General features: G+C 41.0%; 2 protein-coding genes across 3 annotated transcripts; one reads left to right on the top strand and one right to left on the bottom strand.

Annotated features, from left to right (window-relative positions):
- Positions 1-1,182: 1,182 nt before the first annotated feature.
- Positions 1,183-8,686, bottom strand: pidd1 (p53-induced death domain protein 1). Of its 2 annotated transcripts, XM_086108434.1 has the most exons (16): positions 7,856-8,686; positions 7,312-7,725; positions 7,070-7,222; positions 6,884-6,935; positions 6,584-6,785; positions 6,366-6,515; positions 6,097-6,270; positions 5,542-5,689; positions 5,043-5,178; positions 4,801-4,951; positions 4,462-4,585; positions 4,200-4,315; positions 3,838-3,945; positions 3,560-3,756; positions 3,350-3,416; positions 2,231-2,476 (listed from the first exon to the last, which is right to left on the bottom strand). In XM_086108434.1, exons 1-16 carry the CDS (start codon positions 8,394-8,396, stop codon positions 2,372-2,374), a joined length of 2,838 nt encoding a protein of 945 aa, XP_085964560.1. In that variant the 5' UTR covers positions 8,397-8,686; the 3' UTR covers positions 2,231-2,371. The 2 variants fall into 2 exon arrangements, with proteins under 2 accessions (XP_085964559.1, XP_085964560.1); XM_086108433.1 differs by lacking the exon at positions 3,350-3,416 and having other exon boundaries at positions 1,183-2,476.
- A 3,456-nt stretch (positions 8,687-12,142) lies between these two features.
- On the top strand, positions 12,143-19,603 carry pnpla2 (patatin-like phospholipase domain containing 2). The gene is made up of 9 exons (XM_086109226.1): positions 12,143-12,684; positions 14,332-14,564; positions 14,676-14,741; positions 16,333-16,542; positions 16,622-16,682; positions 16,820-17,023; positions 17,200-17,332; positions 17,465-17,587; positions 18,323-19,603. The coding sequence occupies exons 1-9, from the start codon at positions 12,498-12,500 to the stop codon at positions 18,681-18,683; spliced, it is 1,578 nt and encodes a 525-aa protein (XP_085965352.1). The 5' UTR covers positions 12,143-12,497; the 3' UTR covers positions 18,684-19,603.
- The last annotated feature ends 1,387 nt before the right edge of the window (positions 19,604-20,990 follow it).

Raw genomic sequence — 20,990 nt, 5'->3', positions numbered from 1 at the left:
CATGCCGTCAAAATCCATTATTTTCCACCGTTTTCTGCAGAACAGACAAAATTATTCTGTTACATGGTTTAACATCTATGCAGTTTGTCGATTGCATGCAATAGTCAATAAGCGGTGAGACTGACGCGTGGATCAGATTTCCGGCATTGATAGGCTACTTAATCAAGTACAGTACCTGCTCTCTTTGTGGTTGTGGTCTTTGCATCATCTACTAATCTCTGAGGAATTGTTACCTTTAATTTATTTTTGAGGAAAATTTCCTAAGAATTTTGGAAACAGAATTGTGCCATTTCTGGGCACATTTAGAGGAGGATATCTTCATGAACGTACGTTTTCACACATGCTAAAATACGTTTTCACATTCACGCGAGCAAGACAAAACCCACCACTGCCATGCCATATAAATTCGTGAAGTATACATATACTGTGTTTTACAACAAAACGTATTTTGTTGTTTTCAATTCAAAACCATATTTTGAATTGAAAAGGCATCTAGGAGCAAAAAACAGTCATTGTCGCCAACATGTACAAAAGCAATGTTTGTACTTTGTATGTGCCGGTTACATTCAAGTGAATGGGAGTGAATTATTTTAACTCTATCATTTTATGCTTTATCAGATGTGATAAAAAGTACAATACTGTATGGGCAGCCTCAAAAACCTAAACAGGCTCTGTGTTCACAGATCAAACAGCTCAATGCGTGGATGAGTCACAAAGTTGACGGTGAATTCTGCGACACGATGATAGTAAATCTCAACATGGCCGCCAAAGGACACCGAGATATCACCAACTATCAATCAGAGGAAAGCTGTTTTCCATATTCAAATTAGGGAGAACTGCATTCCAGTCAGAGCAAAGCCTACTAAATACTGTATTGAATATTAAGGCCGTATCTGGTAGGCATTTTTTACCATCTAGAATAGCTTGAAATATAGACAACCAACCATTCACTCACATTGACACCTATGGACAATTTAGAATCTTCAAGGAGTCTACCATGCATACTTGGTGTGGCAGGACGGTGGGAAACACGTACTGCATATGCATGGCAGGTTAATTCAAGATTCTAAATGGTCAGATGGTAGAGGGTCTAACTCAGCCGTGACCAATGAGATCAGAAAAAAATGGATGTGTAATGCACAAAAATGTCATATTGCAGATGTATGCAAAGAGATGCAAAAATTCAAGATTTAAAATATATTTAGTTCGAATATGCAAACACACGGGTAGGGCTGTGGCCTTGTGGTAGGTGAATGCCGCTCTGATTTTTAAAAATCTAATCATTAAAATCAAAAATGTACACAAAGCCATTTTACAAAGAAACATAATTTTTTTAACGAGCCATTATACACCACACCACACATGCCTGATTTATATATCATTCATTGCAGCGTAAAAAGACAAAAAAATTGAATCAATTGGAATCTGATGTTCTCAGATTAGAATCGAGCCTCTTCCAACTGTGGATAAAAATACGATATGTATCCATTCCCTGCCAATGTGAGTTCAGTGTAAACGCACAACCAGGATACACACTCAACGCAAGCTTGATATAATTGATTTACACCAACTGGTGACATTTAAAAAAAATGATAAAAATAAACACAAAAAAACACATACTGTACAAAACTACAGGGAAAGCATATACAATTAAATATGGACTAAGTATGGTTATGCTACATAAGAGGTGTGTGTCGATTATAAAATAAGCAAAATAAAAGCACACGGTAGCCAGTGCAGTAATGTGGAAGTAACCCTCGTGTGATTAATGGGAGAAAAAGTCAGACCCTGCCAACTAAACGGGATGTAACATTGAATTAATATTTTTACAATAGCAGTGCTCATTCACACAGTGAAAACGATGGAAATTCATAATTTCAAAACTAGCAGTCTGTTGCGTAAGCAGCAGCCAGCTGAAGAGATTTTCGTGACAAGTTCATGCTCTGTATGCGAGTCAAAGCTATGAAAACCTCAACAGCTGTTAGTGTTTGCTCAGCCGCTTAATCTTATCCAGACAGGTCTAATTGAAACCTATGGGGTTCAATAGGGGCCAATCAAATTCAAAGGTTCGATGACATAATTGAAACGTCTTTCAGTTAATGCATGTCTTTTTTAAGTAGACTGTTGTCGCGTTAGATAAAAAGAATGCAACTAGCAGGTAGTATATATTCTGTGCATACGATGGTTTTGTAAAGTAGGACAAACAAAGAGGAACGCCACCTGCACCCAATGAGAAATTCTCTACTGGTGGCTTTCACAGAGAGGCTGTCCCTCCGCCTCCAGGCCTACTCTCCTCAGTGACTCTGTGTACTTTTGCTTTCCCAGACTGACTATGTCTTCCAGCTCATCTGCAAGGTCCCTCCTGCCACTCTCAATCATGGCGGCCGTCAATCGTGACACCGCCCCAGGCCCGGCGCTCTTCTGTCCTTGGGCCCAGTGGAAGAGCATCTCCAGCACCAGAGCTCCAAGATTGTCCCTGGTGAGAAGAGCAGAATGTCACAATAACATTTCACCTCACTAGTTTATGACTGCAGTGAACCCCAACAGAGGAGTGAAGAAGTGATACAACCAGAAGTGGTACTACATTGTGATATTAGCCACCAATTGCCCATGAAATGTGTGTGTGATGCAAAGTATAGCACTGGAAAGGGCTTCGGGCCCATCTAAATTACAACACTGCAACATGAATGTACACTATTAATAATTTTATGGCCCGTGATTTACAGCTTGTGCTAAATGATTTTGTACATATGGCGCATGCTAATTAGCTAGCATATGGCAAGACAGCAAATGCATCCAAAACAACCATGAAAATAACAAAAGGGATTCTTAAATCCACCTAATATGTTGCGAATGGCTGGCAACCAGTTCAGGATGCACCCCGCCTACTGCCCAAAGTCAGCTGGCATAGGCTCAAGTACGTCGGCGACCCTCATGAGGATAAAGTGGTTCTGATAATGGATGGATGAAAATAACATCAACCACAATGAAAGCAATCATATCAAAGCTGTTCGTTTTGCTTGTACGCCTGTAGGATGTGTCATGCGAGCATGAGGAGCAAGCTGGGGGGAGGGGGGTCATCAGACTGTGTGCGTAATCTCCTGCAATGTCCCAGATGGCTCAGCAGCATCTAACAGCGCAGATTAAAACAATCACATTTCTCTCCCACTGCAGTCATGTTCTATCTCACTCTGCACTAGCACGCAGACATCACCATTGTGTCTTTTACATGTTAATCAAGGTATGCTTTAAAAGATGTCTAACTGTATGACTTTATTGTCTCCACATTTTTCAACATGAAGAGGTTACATAAGGGTGACAATACATTTCAACCTTAGATTCAATTTACCTCATTAGTTGAGATGTAGTAATTCTTGATGTGCATCCGTGACAACTGTATATTTTGTATTTCCTTTCTACTTGATTGTTTTTGATAAAACACAATAAAGAGGTCATAGTTAGCAATTCAGGAAAATAAACCCAAACCAGTCAAAACATGTGTATCTCCACTCCGATTGGATTCACAGTGCAGAACCGTTGCTTGTTTGCAACTACAAACCTGTATTTGTATTGGATGCGGTCTAACTCCTGGTAGCTTAAACCGAGATTGATGCCAATAACGCGCCAATCCTGTCCAATCTGGAGAGAAATGGACAGCAGATTGGCTTCTGTCAGGTAGCCACTCTCAGGGTCTCCGAGGTTCAGGGGAGGAAGCTGGAGCTCTTCCGTTATATACTTGTTGTCAGCATTTAGTGCCTAACAAAACAGCAGAAAGACAATGATATGGGTGTGCGTGTGCGTGTACGTGTGTGAATTTAAAATATGTTTTCAACTGACAGGAAGTCTTAGCGGTAAAGTTGCAAGCCATTGGCTGTCATGTCCTTTTCTTTTCCTCACTACTTCCTCTGGCAAACCATTGGGAATGTCCCCTCTGTAAAAAGAGACCTGAAAAAGACGCGTCAAAGATAGACTTTCAGCATATTTGTACAGTGTCTTCATCATTGCAACACAATGTAAATGGAAAGGGAATCTTAAAATACAAGGTGCATTAATCCAGGGGTAGCATGTGAACAAGCAGGTGATAGAAGAGAGAAAAATAATATTTATCAAAAGATCTTTTGGGACTGGAAACAGGCTTTCAGAACAGTCTTATTTTGTACATTTTCAGCCACTGTGGTTACTTAAGAAAACTATCTTACTTCTCCTCTCACTGGAGCCCGGAGGCCCTTTGCAGGAGAGATGTAGACTTCCTTCAGATTCTTCAGGTTGGAGTAAAACACAAAACACAGTCTTCCCCCGACACAGTCTGGTCTATCTGGTGAGGGCAGGAAACCAACATCTCAACACTGCTTGAAAAGCCACGACAAGCCAATTATATCACAATCGCACGTTCTAAAACTTGAAAACCTGAGCTGTGAAAATATTGACCCGTGATCAAGTTAATAAAATTGCACTTCTGACCTGTGCAGATATCCAAGCCTCTCTCAAAGCCAGCAAAGAACTGTTCTCCTTCCAGAAGGTCACATAGGTCTGAAGGCTGGGGTCCATCGTACTGCTCTGACAGTGACTGCACTCTGTCTTCCACCTGGGAAGGAGCCATTACAAAAACCCAAGATAAAATACGAAACCCGTTTTAGAGAAATGGTCTTCACCACACACGCGCTGTCTCCGTGTGACGTGATTTCTTTTCAACATTTGTTTTGTTTTCTTTCGCAATTAGTGGAAATTAACAAAAGCGCAGCAGTGTCCATCCATTTTCTTATAATCCAATACCAAGCGAATACAAGCACAAACACCAACCTTGTTAGCTGGTAAACACTGCAGCAGGACTTGAGAAGGGTCCGTTTTCCGCTGGAGAACCATGAACTGGACTTTAAACTGCTTCAGCCTTTGGTACACCTTTCTTACCATGCCACTAACACAACTCTGAGTCTTGTACCACAGCCAGTACCTGTTGTCAAATACAGAACACAAGGCTGTAATACTAAAATGTTTTATGTATATGCATCTTGAGAATACGTACACAAGAATAAGATACTTACCAGGAGAAATGTGTAATGTAAAAAATGGCATACAAGTGGGTGACATAGAGAGACACTTGTGATGTGATGTCTGTCCAGGTTTGGGCAGTGGAGTCTCCATGTAGTAGATACAAACACGACTTATCAACAGTGTGACCTGCAAATAGACCCAACATCAATAGCATAACAAAATACTTTAGAAAGATATAGAATTTTTACCTGGGTTCAAGTGCACAGAAGGTAACAAGGGAAAAATATGTTAAAAGATCTGATCATCTGATCTTATTTGCAATGTTTTGAGTTGTCTTTTTTTCTTTTTTGTATATACCTGTACACATATACAATACTTATAGGGATTCTCAACGAATGTTTTAGGGAACATTGTTGGAGGAATACACAAGCAATCTTTGACAAATCCATATAGGATTTTTTTTTAAATCATGCCTGGAGATTGTCCACAAAATAAGAAATTAACAAAACTGTCTAAATTATGAAAGCTCATGATGCGGGCAGATGGTACCTGTAACCCCTGGTGGCAGAGGGACTTGAACTTTGATTGGCTGCAGGAAATGCATGCTGGGAGTTTGTGAGAGACAGAGGAGAGGACTGACACTCGCTTGTGGATCACCACACAGCGCCTGAACCTCTGACAATGACACCTGGAGCACCTACGACAGAGGAACACTCCAGAGGTTGAAAAAAGTATTCGCGGTGCTTCACTTTTTCCACATTATGTTATGTTATGTTACAACCTTATTCCAAAATGGATGACTGTATATTCATTTTGGAATAAGATTGTAGCGTAAAAAATGTTGAAGTAGAGCGCTGTGAAAACATTCCGTGTCAATTAGGATATATTTCACGTCTATTTTGTTTCAGTTATTATTCAAAGCCACGGGCAGGAAAATGATATGGTTACAAAAAGAGCCAAAGGTACGATGTCACATGTGGATAGACCTCACATCTGTTGAGTTAACTACATGAAACAAACAAAGTGTAGAGTGAATCCTGGGACAGCTTGTCTGTATGTCTTGCAGATGCGCGTACAGTAAATAATACATAATTCTGTCACTACCTGTAAAGTTATAGTGCGAGTTTGACCGGTGGAGTCTGGAGGGAAGTTCAGCTTGACTCCAGGGTCGGCGCTGGACACTAGAAGGGCTCCTGCTGGTGAAACTGAGCAGCTGTCTCTCACTGGACGGGCGACCACAATAAACCATGAAAATTGGCTCACGGAACAGCAGGCCAGCTACAGAGAAGCAACACAGTGACTATTACTGATGCGACTGCAATACAGGTATTAATAATATAATATGATATTAACCGTATGTGATATTGATTTACCCTGGCTGGACGCCCCAAGAAGTGAATACTGTGCTTCTCACTTCCTTTTCTGACAGAAGTAGGTAAAGTGTTCCATGAAGTTCCATCATACTTCCGTACCACCGCCTCCTTCCATTTTTTGCGGTGATGTGCCATACACACCTCGACTGGCTGCAAGGAGAGATTCGTCTTTAGGGCAGGCATTTTTAAGCAAGCAAATGCTATTCAATATGCAGCACCTTAAGAAATGTAATGCCATGAGGACGAAGTTCCAGCGGACGACTGAGAAGAATGTCATGCTCCTCGAGCAACACCCACTTTCGATGAGGTCTCCTCTCTGCCCACTCCAAGATTGTTGGTGACTGCAGGCACCCCGGGGGGAACAGCAGCTGCGTCCCCCCTGGGAGAAACACATGACATCCAGCAGACGTAACAGTAAATCTGAATAGTCAAAGGAGCGAAATTGTGTTCATTGTCATATGTTACAAAAAGTGGAAAAACATAAAATCATGAAATAAACATTTCAGGATTTTACACACCTGTGCTGGTTGAATAGCAGATGCAACTCAGGAATATTTGGTTCTGCTTCATCTGGTAAGAAGACATTTACAGAAGGATGTTACTAACTAAACATCAATGAACATGTATTTTTTTTAACAAAACCTCTTTGGACGATACAAAAAAATAGATTGATGCATCAGTGTACCCCACATTTGCTTGCTCACCAGTTGCAAGGGGGAGGGGTGGAGGAGTCGGCGGTTGCCCCAAAGGATTATCACGAACATCTATTTTCAACAACGGCAAATCATTAAGGCAAGGTGGGATGAGGTGGAGTTCATTGCTGAAGATGAAAAGCTCCCTCAGGGAACGGAGAGAGCCTGGACACCACCAAGACACGTGATTTATTGGTTATCATTTTCATTTGCCTCACACAAATTATGAACACATCAATACATTACAATCATACCCATGGTCTCGGGTAGTCTCTTCAACTTGTTGTGAGACAGTTCGAGCTTTTTCAGCTCTCCCAGAGAACCAATTTCATTCGGCAGCTCCTCAAGGAGGTTATCTGAAACATCCAGTGTCTGTAGCTCTTTTAGCTGGCCTAAACTCGCAGGCAGAGAAACTAGTTTATTTCCAATGAGGGAGAGATAGGTGAGGCTGGACAGCTGGCCTATATCAGGGGGCAGCTCCGAGAAGCAGTTGTGACACAGGAGCAAGGCGGACAACGAAGGTAAGCTGAGAAGACACGATGGAAGGACGGAGAGCTGGTTGAAGGAAAGATCCACGTGCACCAAGAGACAGAGTGAGTTGAGGGAATTGGGCAAAGTGGTGAGGAGGCCAGGCAAGGGGTTTCCTTGTGCATCATAAACGCAGTGCCCTGAAATGAGAGAAAAACAGTTTTTAAAAAAACAGGGACACTCACCAGACTTTTTAATAGGTGAACCGTGATTCGATGAAGGACGACTGTATAAGGACGGAGTACATAAAAAAATATATACATTAAGCACCTCGTATGGCAAGCGAGCGTAGTTCGGTCAAATGGGGGAGGACACACAGGGCACCCTCCAGTGCAGGTCTATCCTCAGAACCAAGTCTCAGGTACCGGAGACCCTTGAGGTGCCCTGCAATGGAACCCCATAGCAGCGCCAATGCAGCTGCTCCCCCCAGATAGACATCCAGGGTCAGCCTGGTATCAGTCAACACGGCTGAAAGCTCCACAGAAGGAGGTAAGGGTGGTGTGAGACATAGCACAGAGGAGAAGGGCGACGACGAAAGACTGGATATGGAAGGATTGCAGGTGTCCATGAAACAGGAATCTGACACTGAGACAGCATCTCCCTCATCACGATGTCTCTGAACTCCGGCTCTCCTCTCTGAATGCAGCTGCTCATTGTAGACACGATCCGAGTCCTTCCTTAAAATCTCAGAAGAGTCTGTATCTCCATATCTGGACGTAGGTGTCACTACTAAATGCTCGTCTTCCAATCTGCAACCAGCAGCTTTATCTCCGTCGTCGTTGCTGTTCTCTTCCTCGCTGCTTTTCTCCATTCAAGACCCTTTACTACACTTGATCTAACAAAGTCGAGTGATGTGATCGCGTTTTTTCTTATGGACTTCTTGTATGTGTACGTGGAACTCCCCCGGACATGGTTAGTGTCCGTATAAATGCGGACAAGAGATAAAATATTGGGAAAATAAACGTAGCCGCTCCTAGACTTCCTCAAACTCAACTGGGTCAAAAAGTGAAACGTGTTGCGTCACTTCAATGTTTGCTCGTTTTGGGTACACTTGAATAGAAGAATGAGGTTCAACCGGCAATCTTACTTGACAAGCGACCATTTCCGCCCCTCTGACTTATGTTAAGAGACAAACGAACGTCTCTCAGCAGAAGCCGCGAAAGTTTCAACTGAAGGCGGGACTACGTACATGACAGGACAACTTCGTGGCTGGCTGTGCACTTATGCTGCATTCACGAAAAGTTGGAAGTTGGGTTTTTCCGATTTAAACATAATTTGCAAGATTCGTGACACAACGTGATTTGTACTGACTGCGTGAAGAAGATATCTCTCTATTATCTCTCTGCATTCAATTATTTTGTGAAATGACTGAAAAGCGTTGATGCTATGATATTCCTTCATCTACATAAATTAAGGAAATTATGAAGAATGTTTTCTGGCGGTCAAAATGTTTTGTGATGAACCAGAACAACAAACAATGTGACAGAACCAGCCATCTTTATTGTTTACGTTCGGCTCGAACGCTTTGAGATCGGACCTGGTACAGTCCGAGTGGGATTTTTCCAATTTCCCACGTTCTTCGAATGCAGCACTGGGTGTGTTTCTTTTGGCCAGCCGGGAGAGCTGTTTTCTGCCCCTTGCCGACGCCGAAGTGTTCCTTTGATGGATGGATGGATGGATGGATGGATGGATGGATGGATGGACGGATGGACGGATGGATGGACGGATGGATGGATGGATGGAAAGATATATAGAAGCATCAGAAAATTGTGGTTTGTTCATTTATATGGCAAATATATCTTCTTGTGGATACTTGTTTTTTTTTTTACAGAAACTGTGGTTTCCTTTTGTTTATTCTAAGCACCTGTCGTTTCTATCAGCATTTCATGAAAGATCATAAACATTTATACTGCACACAATACTAACATGCACCCACCCTAAAGTAACACTTACTCTCTGAGGCGTTTGTTTGTCTCTTTATCTCATTTTCAGAGATGTTTTTGCCCTGGAGGCAGTTCTTCTCTGTGGCTTCATTTATACATTGGATTTCTTAAAACTACCTTTAAAGTGTTGACTGTTGCACTTACAAACATTACGCTTGCACAAGTCCATCTCGGTCTATTGAGTAATAATCTCAGTGTATCATGCTACTTTCATTTTCTGCAGGCTAGTTCACGAAATTGCAATTTCACAAGCAAGCCATGTTTAGTCCACTGCATGCAATATGCTCTGAGCAGTGCTACTTTACACCAAACTGTACATCCATTAAACTCAATTAAATGCTGTCTCTAAATCTTCATCCTGTGTCATTTGATGGGTAGATTGATTATTGTGCACAAAGTCATGAACTGCATGAAAAATGAAAATGGACAGCATCTTGTTAAATATATATACTTACTATACCTATACTTTTTAAAGTACAGTATCCGTGCTAAATTTTAGTAGTTGGGTTTTTTTGAAAATGAGAGCAACTTCTTGAATATTGATTAACGTGAAGGGCTACCGATTTGAGACATATTTCTGAAATAAATTTGATCAAGACACTGATCATGTTAATGATTTCTTACAATAATTAGGAAACATAAATATCAATATGCAACACTATTTCTATAAATGTCTGAAAATGTATACTGTTTACATTTTGAACTAATCTCTGCCAATGAAATTCCTAGAAAATGACAATGTCCGAGCACTGGTGAACTGTATTTACAACACGCCTGCGGGCTACTCATGTGATCCTCGGGGGCTGACCTTTGAATGGTGACCCCTGGTTTAGATTTTCACTCCCAGTTGGACAAGTCTTTGCCAGCCATAGTAACAAGCTTCTCACCAGCTAAACATTTGAAGATAACTATGGTAGGCTCATTATAACCTACTTCCGTCGTGTTATCAGTGATGATAATCCTATCAGTATACAAAAAAAAAAAGAAATTGCATCTTGAGTGACCCCCTTCCAAAATGTCTTCTGGTGCAAAAAGTAGAGTAGATATAGGTACATTTGGTAAGAATACTGAAAATGTTTAATTTGGTTTCTTTTAAAGGGTACAGTATTATGAAATAATGATGATGCAAATACATAATATTATTTGAAATGTGTGAAATTTAATCTGTGTGTGTGTGTGTGTGTGTGTGTGTGTTTTATAGATGAAATAACAAACCAAAGCAGTTATCATATGAACAATGACCGGGTTAAACTTCACAGATTGGCTGATTTGCTCACTGAGGTCCTTATGGCCCCCACATTTAATATCACAGTACAATTATCAAATTGAAAAAAAGCACACTACCAAGAGAGTCTTTCTTTACGGTGACAGTATATCACCAATTGTTGAAACGTAAACCGTTTTAGAACTTCATGTCATACAGGAACAATAACAATGGTCACAATGTTAATCAGATGAAGTTTTTGTATTAGTCAGATCTAATCTTGTTTTGACTGTCGACAATCAATACACACTTTTTTGCAACCATCCTCGCAAGTATAGTTGCACAACAGAATATCCTCTCTAGGGAGTCATGTTGTCACTTGGATAACCGCACAACAACATTTTGAAAGGAACATTTCTGAAAAACATCATACAAAACAAGTGTAAATACTATGATGACATTCTCCAAGAATGCATGGGATTCTGAATTTCAACACGACTTGTTGTGAAACAGGCTTTCCCTGTGACTTTGCAACCAATTCACTTGCCAAGTGGCCCCTTTTGTACTGTGTGCTGTTCCAACATGTGATGTTTTCTAGCACATCGTTGCCTTCACAACAAAGTCTAAATAAATAGATAAATAAATAAATATCCGTAGACAGATGAAAATATATCCACCAGAAGAATGTTCTTAAATGTAATGCAGTGATTCCCAGTCTAGGGTGAGAGATAAAAAGAGGTGCCACGGGAAATAAACTTTTCTTAATTTGCTTGAAAATCGTTTATTCATTGTTGATCCATCAATGCCGGTGACGCATAGAGACAGGCAAAATAATTTAAATGCTTCTGCACTAAATTACAAAGGGCGTACGAAACCTGCTGAGTCTTGACAATGTTATATAATAGCATATGGCTTTCCTGTGATCACATCAGCTTTGTGTGCAATTAAACAGTCCCAAATTTCACACTCAAGTCCATACAGTTCTGAGCAAATTTAGATGAGATCGTCATTTTTTTTCAGTATTTAATACGTTTTGTGACGTTTTTGTTTCGTAGAGTGCAGTGAGTTTTTCTTGCGTAAAATGGGTGCCCTGACTAGGTTGGGAAACACTGATGTACTGTATATTTGTGCAAACGTCAACAATTAAGTGAAAATATGAATTATGAAAACAGATCGGCAAATATAATTAGCGAAAACAAAAAAACACACACAAAATATTAGCTCTCATGTGACGTTTGTTTGTGGCGCAAATCGTCCAATCTACGAACGTGTTCCCTAGAGTGACATCATCGCGGGTTGTCATTGGTCGCACGGTCAATACGTCAATTTTGATTGGTCAACTGGCTTTGTATTCTCAATTGTGAGTGGGCACTGAAGTTTGTCACTACCCGCCTCTTTGTGCATAAAAGCGTAACTATTCGGACGCAAACTAAGGTAACCACCGTGTCGGAATAATTTCAGTGCCGTTTTCGTCACTGAGTCAAACCATATTGTCTGCATATCGGTTTACTTTTTTACTTTAAACATGTGAGTTTAGCGGGTTATATTTGGGAGAAAGATTAGAGGGATCGCCAGAGACCTCAACACTGTTTGCTACCCGATTCAGCACAGCATGTCAACGGGCACTCGCAAAACCCCGAGCGACACTTCGACCGAAGAATAGCGGACTGTTTTCAAATAATTTAGTCCCCAAATCGAGGCGGGAACGTCGTGTTGTCACCGGAGCCCCGGCCGATGTCCATCAACCTGCCTGTCAACGCACACTATGTTCCCCTTGGACTCGTCATGGAACATTTCTTTCGCAGGTTGCGGATTCCTGGGCATCTATCATGTCGGCGTCGCCAGCTGCCTGTTGGAGCAGGCGCCTTTCCTTGTGCACAATGCCAAACACATTTATGGGGCTTCAGCCGGCGCGCTCACCGCCACCGCGCTGGTCACCGGTGTGTGCCTTGGTATGTCACTCGTTTGGTGCTAATCAGCCTCACAATTTGGGTGGCCTCTGGAACCGGTGCTAGGGTACAGTACACGGCGGCTAATCTTTCGCAAGTGAGAATTTCTGCTTGCAAAATCTAAGCCTGAATTGCATGACGACAGCATACTGGACATAACTGGAGTGCTTCTTGTTTTCTGTTGGTGCTAATGGCCTTCAGAGTTGACAACATACTCGTGCTCACTTGTTTGTTTGTTTGTTTGTTTATTGAACATAAAACATATATACAGTAATAATTTGACAGAAAATAAGGTAGATAAAAAAAGTAAAAAGAAAGAAATCCATCTTCATTCAACACAGTTATTATGTTCAAGGGAGTAGGAAGAAGTAAAAAACTTATCTAGTCCTACCCCTTCTACAGTATAAATTGGAAAACATACATAAATATATAGGTATATTTGTGTATTAAAGTAAACACTCTTTAGTGCAATATGTTCATTCGGCTTGTCCCATAAGGGGCTGTCTTGTATAAGGTTAATCAACATATGAGGTGGTCCTCGGGTAAAAGTACAAGTATATGAAGAGAAAATAACGTTGATTGTCATCTTGGAGAATGTTACTCGAGTACGAGTTTTAGAATAACATCATGAGTGAATGTTCAAGTATCTTGACAACAACTCAAGTCTTGAAGTAAGTTAGTTTGTTTTTGTTTAGTTAACTTAAGGTGGCATGGTGACCTACTGCAGTGATTCCCAACATTTTATGAGCCAAGGCATTTATTATAAATTTGAAAACTCTCACAACACCCAGCAAAATTGTCACAAGAAATGGATAGGTTTTTTTTCTGTCACTACAAGTTGCTAGCCTGGATAGATGGACACAGATACATTTCATAGTCTCCTGTGCACACCTTTAGAGCGCTCACGGCACACTGGTTGGGAATCACTGACCTAGTGGATAGCACATCCACGTCACAGTTCGAAGGGTGGATGTTTGAATCTGACCTAAGGTTACAGGTACAGTTAAAAAAGTTATACGTAATGAAAGCAAAATGAACATGTCAACCCATTTCTATCTACCCGTGATTGACATAAACATGTTATCACAAAGCAATAGCGAATGGTGTGAAACATAGCAAGGTTCACAAGACCGCAGTCGTGGTGCGTCTAGAAGTGGCAACATTCTGCATGTAAATGCATCTCATAATATTGGCAAAGAAAGTTCTGCATAAACAGAATAGTACAGCACAAATACAGCACATGTCCAACGCTGTAGAATAAACTCCGTAACCGCTCACTCTGAAATTGTCTCATTGCAGAAAGAGAGGAGCGATGCATGGGCAGGGCTAAAGTGCCATCTATAGTTTTCTTTTAGGGGTATTTTGGACTGATCGTTCTTACGAGCCATAACTGAGATGTGTGTGTTATTTTCCCATATTGCAGAAAGTAAAGCTTCTTGTATGTTTTTTTTTTTGCCATCACTAGTATCATTCTGTGGTATTGCCATAAAAAAGTCAAAGAGAAAGCAAAACAAATATATCTTTTTAATTTTCACTGATACGGTAACTCCTCGCAAGATGTCAAGTGATGTCATGCAAGATGGCTGTTCACACTTAGGATTTTTGTGTTGCATGAGAGGCATCTCAACCTTTGTCATGTTGCATACACAGGAGAGGCTGGTGCCAGTATCATTGAGGTCGCCAAGGAAGCCAGAAAGCGTTTCCTCGGCCCCATGCATCCTTCCTTCAACCTGGTGAAGATCGTGCGCTTCATGTTGCAGCGCACTCTGCCCGCTGACTCTCACCAGATCGCCAACGGCAGGCTGGGAATCTCTCTGACCAGAGTAACAGATGGAGAAAATGTGGTTGTATCTCACTTCAACAACAAGGAGGAGATTGTGCAGGTATGACCATTAATGAGGTTTATTCGTGTTGAATGGATGACAGTTGCATAGTTATTCAGACTTGTAACTGTGCACAGCCATGTAGTAAGTTTCTTGTTTCGTTTCCGACAGGCATGTGTTTGCAGTGCCTACATCCCCGTGTATTGTGGCATTATTCCTCCCACACTGCAAGGAGTGGTGAGTGGCGCAATTATGTATTCATGACAAAGGGGCAATAGTATTCAATAGCACAGTTAAAATTAGCGTCCAGGTGCATCGCAATAAATGATATCTTACCATCAGAAGGAGCAGCACAATATCTATTGAATTGAAGCAAAAAATTGGCAGAAACTGTGGAATTATTTACATGTTATTTATTGTCCTTACTTTTTTACAAAGTACAGTACAATATTGTGGAGTGCTATTGTCCCTGGTAAACACACATTGATTTTTTTGGGGGGGCGTTTCGAACGGGTTAATGGAATTTCTATGGAATTCAATTGGGAAAGATGATTTGATATGTTTGGTTGGAGTATTGCATTCTCTATATAGGCAAAAAATATATTATTGCCTATATATTTGTAGCTTTGAAATTGGCCATGATTGTGTTGAAACTAAACTTGAGGATTAGTTTTAATCGGCACATTTGAACTTCTGTCCTTCTCTGGACACTGTCACACTCACTCAGCAGCACTGAGGTCTTCTACGAAAAGTTATTGCGTAATGGTGGCTCCCAGGAACCCTCCTCTCTGGCCTTTGTGATGGATTTTGGCAAGATCACACATGTTTGTGTGTACATGGGTTTGTGACGAACATTTGAGGGTGGCAGGGCCAGTTGCGAGTGCGTTAGCTCGAACTTTCCGGGTCATTTTGTCCTCTCCTACCTTCTGTGGAACAGATCAGCTGACAGTTACAGCCTGTTTAGATGATCAGCTTTCTTCAATAAAAACATTCATTTTTAGAGGGGAATGCATTAAAGCACCTTAGTTTTCCTTAATAAATAAATAAACCAAATGTATTACTTTCCGTTCAGGTGAGGAAATTTGCAAATAGTATTGAGGGAAGTCGCCTGAAAGTTACAGATTGCTGGTGGGGGAGGGAGGAGATACTTAATACGTCCTTTTGAACCCAACCACCTCAGCCTTCTTAGCATATCATTCGAAGTAAATACATAGCTTGTCCTTGCAGTACAACACATCCCAGAACTTGAAAGCAATACTGGTTGAAAATTAAAACGAGACAAGAGCGAGTCAGAGAGACATCTGATAGATTTCATGAGAAATAATCTGTGATTATAGAGGAAATCAATTGAATTGTCATTCCAGTGGGAAAACAAATAAATTTAATTGTAAAAAAAAAAATAATAATAATAAAATGTTGATGTTAAAGAGGGGGGCACAATGGACAAGTGATTAGCATGTCTGCCTCACACTTCTAAGGTTCAGGATTTGAATCTTGGCTCCGGCCTTAGAGTGTGGATTGGTTGTTTGTCTGTCTGTGCGCTCCGATTGCATGGTGTCAGATCCAGGGTGTACCCCGCCTCTCGGCCAAAGTCAGCTGGCATAGACTCCACCTGGGACCATAAAACCATTGCCATATCTTCGTAGTTGCTTAGGAGAAATTGTATCTGATAAACATTTGGATGGACAGTGTTTACAAATTTTCTTTTGGTAAATGACACTGGCCAAAGGGCATAACTGCGTCACTTGAATAACGTTGCATTATAACAGTCTCGTCAATTGGTTCACCATTTCCTGTATTCTAACGTCTCTGTACTTCTTTTATGAAGCGATACGTTGATGGGGGAATCTCCGACAACTTGCCTCATTACGAGCTGAAAAACACAATCACTGTCTCCCCGTTCTCTGGTGAGAGCGATATTTGCCCCCGAGACACCTCCACCAACATACATGAGCTGCGCTTCACCAACACCAGCATCCAGTTCACCCTCACCAACCTTTACAGAATTTCCCAGGCACTTTTCCCACCCGATCCAATGGTAAGGTCACTTGAAGGTGCCTTCCGCAATCTACTGTTTTGACGTATTTCGTGAACTAGATGGTTTTTGTTGTGTCTAGGTAATGAAAGCCATGTGTAAACAGGGATATAATGACGCGCTGCACTTCCTGAAGAAAAATGGTAGGAACCGACACAATGTCATTTAGAGTTTCGTTTTTCAAACACCTTCAAAGTTCATTATGTACTTTTTTTTCATAATGACACTGTTGGTGCTGCTCTGCTAACCTACATGAGTTATATATTTTATTTCCATTCAGGATTGCTCAATTTCAGCGACCCCCACATTGACAGAGCCCTCCTGGGAAACAGAGAAAAACACGAGGATCAAGTTGACTATGTTCATGCTGATGCCAAAGGTGTTGGAGAGGATGAAAAGATGCATATGGTCGATAGACCATTGACTGTTCATCCCTCAATAGAGGAGCACATCATTGTACGCCTTCCACCCACTCTGCACAAAGGTAACATCAGATTATCGTGTATATATAAGCCCTAAATCAATATATAATCATGGAAAATTGTGGCCAATTAAACCAGTTGCTGTCAAAACTCTTTTATGGCGGCTTCTTTGGACAGTTTTATTTACAGTGGAGTGTTTGACTGTTAGCAACGTGTGCTTCTTTGCCTCCCCCTGCAGCCCTAATTGAGGCCTGCACAGAGCGAAGGAGCCTGGTGCAGTCGCTTAGCAACCTGCTTCCTTTCAGGATGGCATCTGCCATGATGCTCCCCTACACTCTCCCTCTTGAGTCCGCTCTGTCTTTGACTCTCAGGTACTGGTAGACCTCATCACATTTGGACTCACTGATTCCTGTTCTCAAATAATCACATGTAGGATCTATCTGTTAGTTCCTTTTTTTTTTTTGGTATTTATTTGTATGTTTTTGTGTGGGTGTCATATGTAGACTTTTAGAATGGTTGCCAGATGTGCAGGAGGATGTCGGGTGGATTCAGGAGCAGTTGGTGAAAGTCCTCCAGCATGTGCTGCGCCAGGCCTCCAAAAGCATTACGCAGCATTTTTCTGCCCGGTAAGTGTCATCGTGATTATGCTTGTGCGTAAATGATATTGATATGTAACATTTTGATCCATTAATTGATCAGGACCATAGCGTGAAGACTCTACTTTTATCCTAATAACAAAAGTCCAGTTTTGTTTGAACACTTCAAACTTAACAATAAGGGAGTATCACTGAATGTGATTTAAAAACATTCATTCACTCTCATGTCTTATATTCTGGGAAGTCTGTTTGCTAGGTCTGCAGAAGCTGACACTTCAACAAGCAAAGCACATAACTGGGGTCTTTGCCCAAGAAAAAATATCTATTGTGGCTTTTTTTCCCCCTCTCAGATCAGTCAACAAAAGGAAATTAAAGTAAATAAACAATATAGTCAGCCTTCTATACAATGTTATTGACATAAACCCAACATTTCCTCCTCATGGAAGCGAGCAGCTGTGACCAGCAGAGTGCGCACTTACAAGAACCAGGCAGTAGATAGCAATGAACAGCCTTGGTTTTTGCGCCAACATTTTTATTTGGTTCTTGCTCAACAACCTCGCACATTTGTCATGAGATAGCGAATTAATTAAATGAGACGGTTGATTTTTGTAATGCTTCAAATGCTGCTCCTCAGGTAAACAAGTTAATTGGGAACACGCAGGTGTTAGTTCTTGCATGATGCCGAGTCATGTAATGTTCAAAGCGGCGGAATAAAACCAGGTTTCAAAGTTACTACTCGACTTATTCTGCTGATATGTACTTTAGATTCTCCTGTCAACTGGAGCTGCACCACTACCAGTCCCTCCCATCCCAGATCCGTTCCACCAGTCTGTATGCCACATGGGTGGGCAGCGGCACTCTTTCAGTCCAGGACATCTTTACGCGTTTAGACCAGTACAAGCGACAACTGCTATCCGGGACCTTTTGCGTCAACATGGATCTGGAAGGATCCTTCCAAACGGGGTCGATGTCAGTGGACAAAAGCTCTGCTTCCTTCCTCCCTGCAGAAGGCTTCCCAACGCACACGGGTGGTCTTAGTGACTCCAAAGATGCCATACATCACTTTGATTCAGACCTGCCACTTATAAATCCAGGTGCACATCAAACAAATTACTATCAGTTTTGAATATCTGTTTAAAAAAAAAGAAGCAGATAGTTAGTTTGCCCCTCTGAGCTTTTATTGTGATGATTCCAAATGGTAACGGTGTACCAATGCAGCCATTTATGTGTGTGGTATGCGATTCAAATAAGCCTTTCGCTACAAAGTGCTCACACTCGCTCCGTGCTGATGTGCATCTGAAGGTCCAAGGCATGTTTATGTGTAGTCAGATACAAACTTGAATCGTAAGGTACTGTAAACTAAAACACACTCTTTGGAAGTGATATGGTGGTAGGAAGTGAGCGTTTGTTTTCCCGGAATATGGTTGGAGTTTAGGGTTGGAGTTTGGCCTTTTGCTTGCAGTGTGTAGCATCGTCCCTTGCTATGTTTGGTGCTGTTTTGAAACTGCAGGAAGGAAACAGTGAAGCCACAACTCAGCCTTTTGCAGGAAGTTACACCATACATTTTAAGCAACTATCAATGCAGCAATATGAATTCAATACGCAGTGTTTTTTGTTCAGGTGCGTATGTCCTGCGTGTGAATGAATGTTGATTGATGCACCCGTATACTCTGTAACACCTGCCATGTTTTTAGCCATGTTCTTACTTGACAACCGTATACCGCTGTTAGAAACATGATGTAATACATGTTGTGCTTTTAGTTGTATTCTAAAGGTCTGTTTACCTCAGGTTATGCCATGTGACCTGATTTCTACCTGATTTATAATCAACCAAAGAATCACCTTATTATAAACGGGACTTCATCATTGAATTTATTTTGTAATAGTTAATATACCTACTGTTCATTGTCATGGACTTTTACTTTTCATTGTGAGAAACTGTGTTACTTTGCCTCAACTTCGTTCAACCGTATTTAATGTGTCATTAAACTGATAAGAGTAGAAAACATTTTGTGACACACAAATAAACTGGTGTTATTTACCACAGAGAGCTGCTCTGACTGTTGTGTTGATACTATCCAGGAAAGCTGTGATTTGATATGAAGCATGAACAATACACCCACAGTTCTAACCAAATGCCACTTGTGGAGTTTTTGGGGACATGAACCCAAAGAAGTTACAAATGTTCCATTGATGATTCATAACTGTAAAGCACTGGAGTAATGACACTCTAGTATGCTTTGGAAGACATCTGAGGCAAGAGTGTTGATCCCGAAACAAACATGATTGGAACTTGACATGAATATTTAGCAGTAATGTTCACAAAATTGATCGATTTGTTTTGATGATCTCAAGCAAACAGTGGGTTCAAGTGAACAGTTGTATTGAAAATATATACTTCTCTCAAAATGTTAGAGATACACTATCAGAAACATTCCGACACTTAGTTGAAAATGGTCATTCAAGAGGTTACATGAGGTCACCTGAAAAGGTTATAGTGCATTTTAGTTTCAGCCTGAAATTTCATCCAAAAGCCAAATCTCCTCACCTTTTTGTTTGGTAGTGTATATATAAACTTTTTTTTCCTCTTGCCATACATTTCTGAATTAATAGATGTTATTGTCATCACAACAAATACGTTTGAACACAAAGTGTATGTTTTTTTTTTTTGATGTTGACAACTTGTAACGTATTTCTCGGCAGGTTTGTTTCATTGATGAGCCATAGATCAATGCCAACATTTGAGCTACTTCCACAAAGTGATTTATCACTCACAAATCGTTACATAATTGTCATCACAGGCTTATCTTGTTGTGCTTTCTTGCATAAGTGGTTAAACAGTGAGTCGCTGATAGGTTGAGGGAATCATGGTTGTAAACATGCTGATACTGCCACAATTCTAGGTGCAACACACTCCTGGGGTAGCCACAGTTCATTTGATTCTGACTTCTGGGAAGTGGGCGATACTCATCTTTAAAACGTTGGCCATAACACAACTGCGCGCAAAATCAGGTACACTTGCACAAGCTCATAAGAACCAATCCACCAAATGTGTGAATGAAGATGATCCCGTTCAGCTTTTATTTCCACTATCAAAACGAAATTAATGGAATGATTATTGCATTTGAAAACAGGTCTTTGTACTTTAAGCTATTTGCCATGACCTTATTTAAGATGATATTTAAATGCGTTGTGCCCACATAAAAAATCACCAGCTTCTGACGGTCAAAAATCCTGGAAAACTTATTTGAGCTTCATTCAGAGATGGGCAGCTGCGGTCCTCAAAGGCCGCTATACTGCATATTTTAGATGTTGCCCTACTCCAACACACCTGATTCAACTGATCAGCTCTGCAGAAGCCTGATAACGACCCTGATCATTTGAACCTGGTGTGTTGGAGGAGGAAAACATCTAAAACATGCAGGATAATGGC

Source organism: Hippocampus guttulatus, chromosome 4, assembly GCF_054856545.1.
Source record: "Hippocampus guttulatus isolate MCC_2025c chromosome 4, RoL_Hgut_1.0, whole genome shotgun sequence".
NCBI classification, from domain to species: domain Eukaryota; kingdom Metazoa; phylum Chordata; class Actinopteri; order Syngnathiformes; family Syngnathidae; genus Hippocampus; species Hippocampus guttulatus.
Note: the sequence above shows the minus strand (reverse complement) of the source record. Positions and strands in the feature narration are given on the sequence as shown.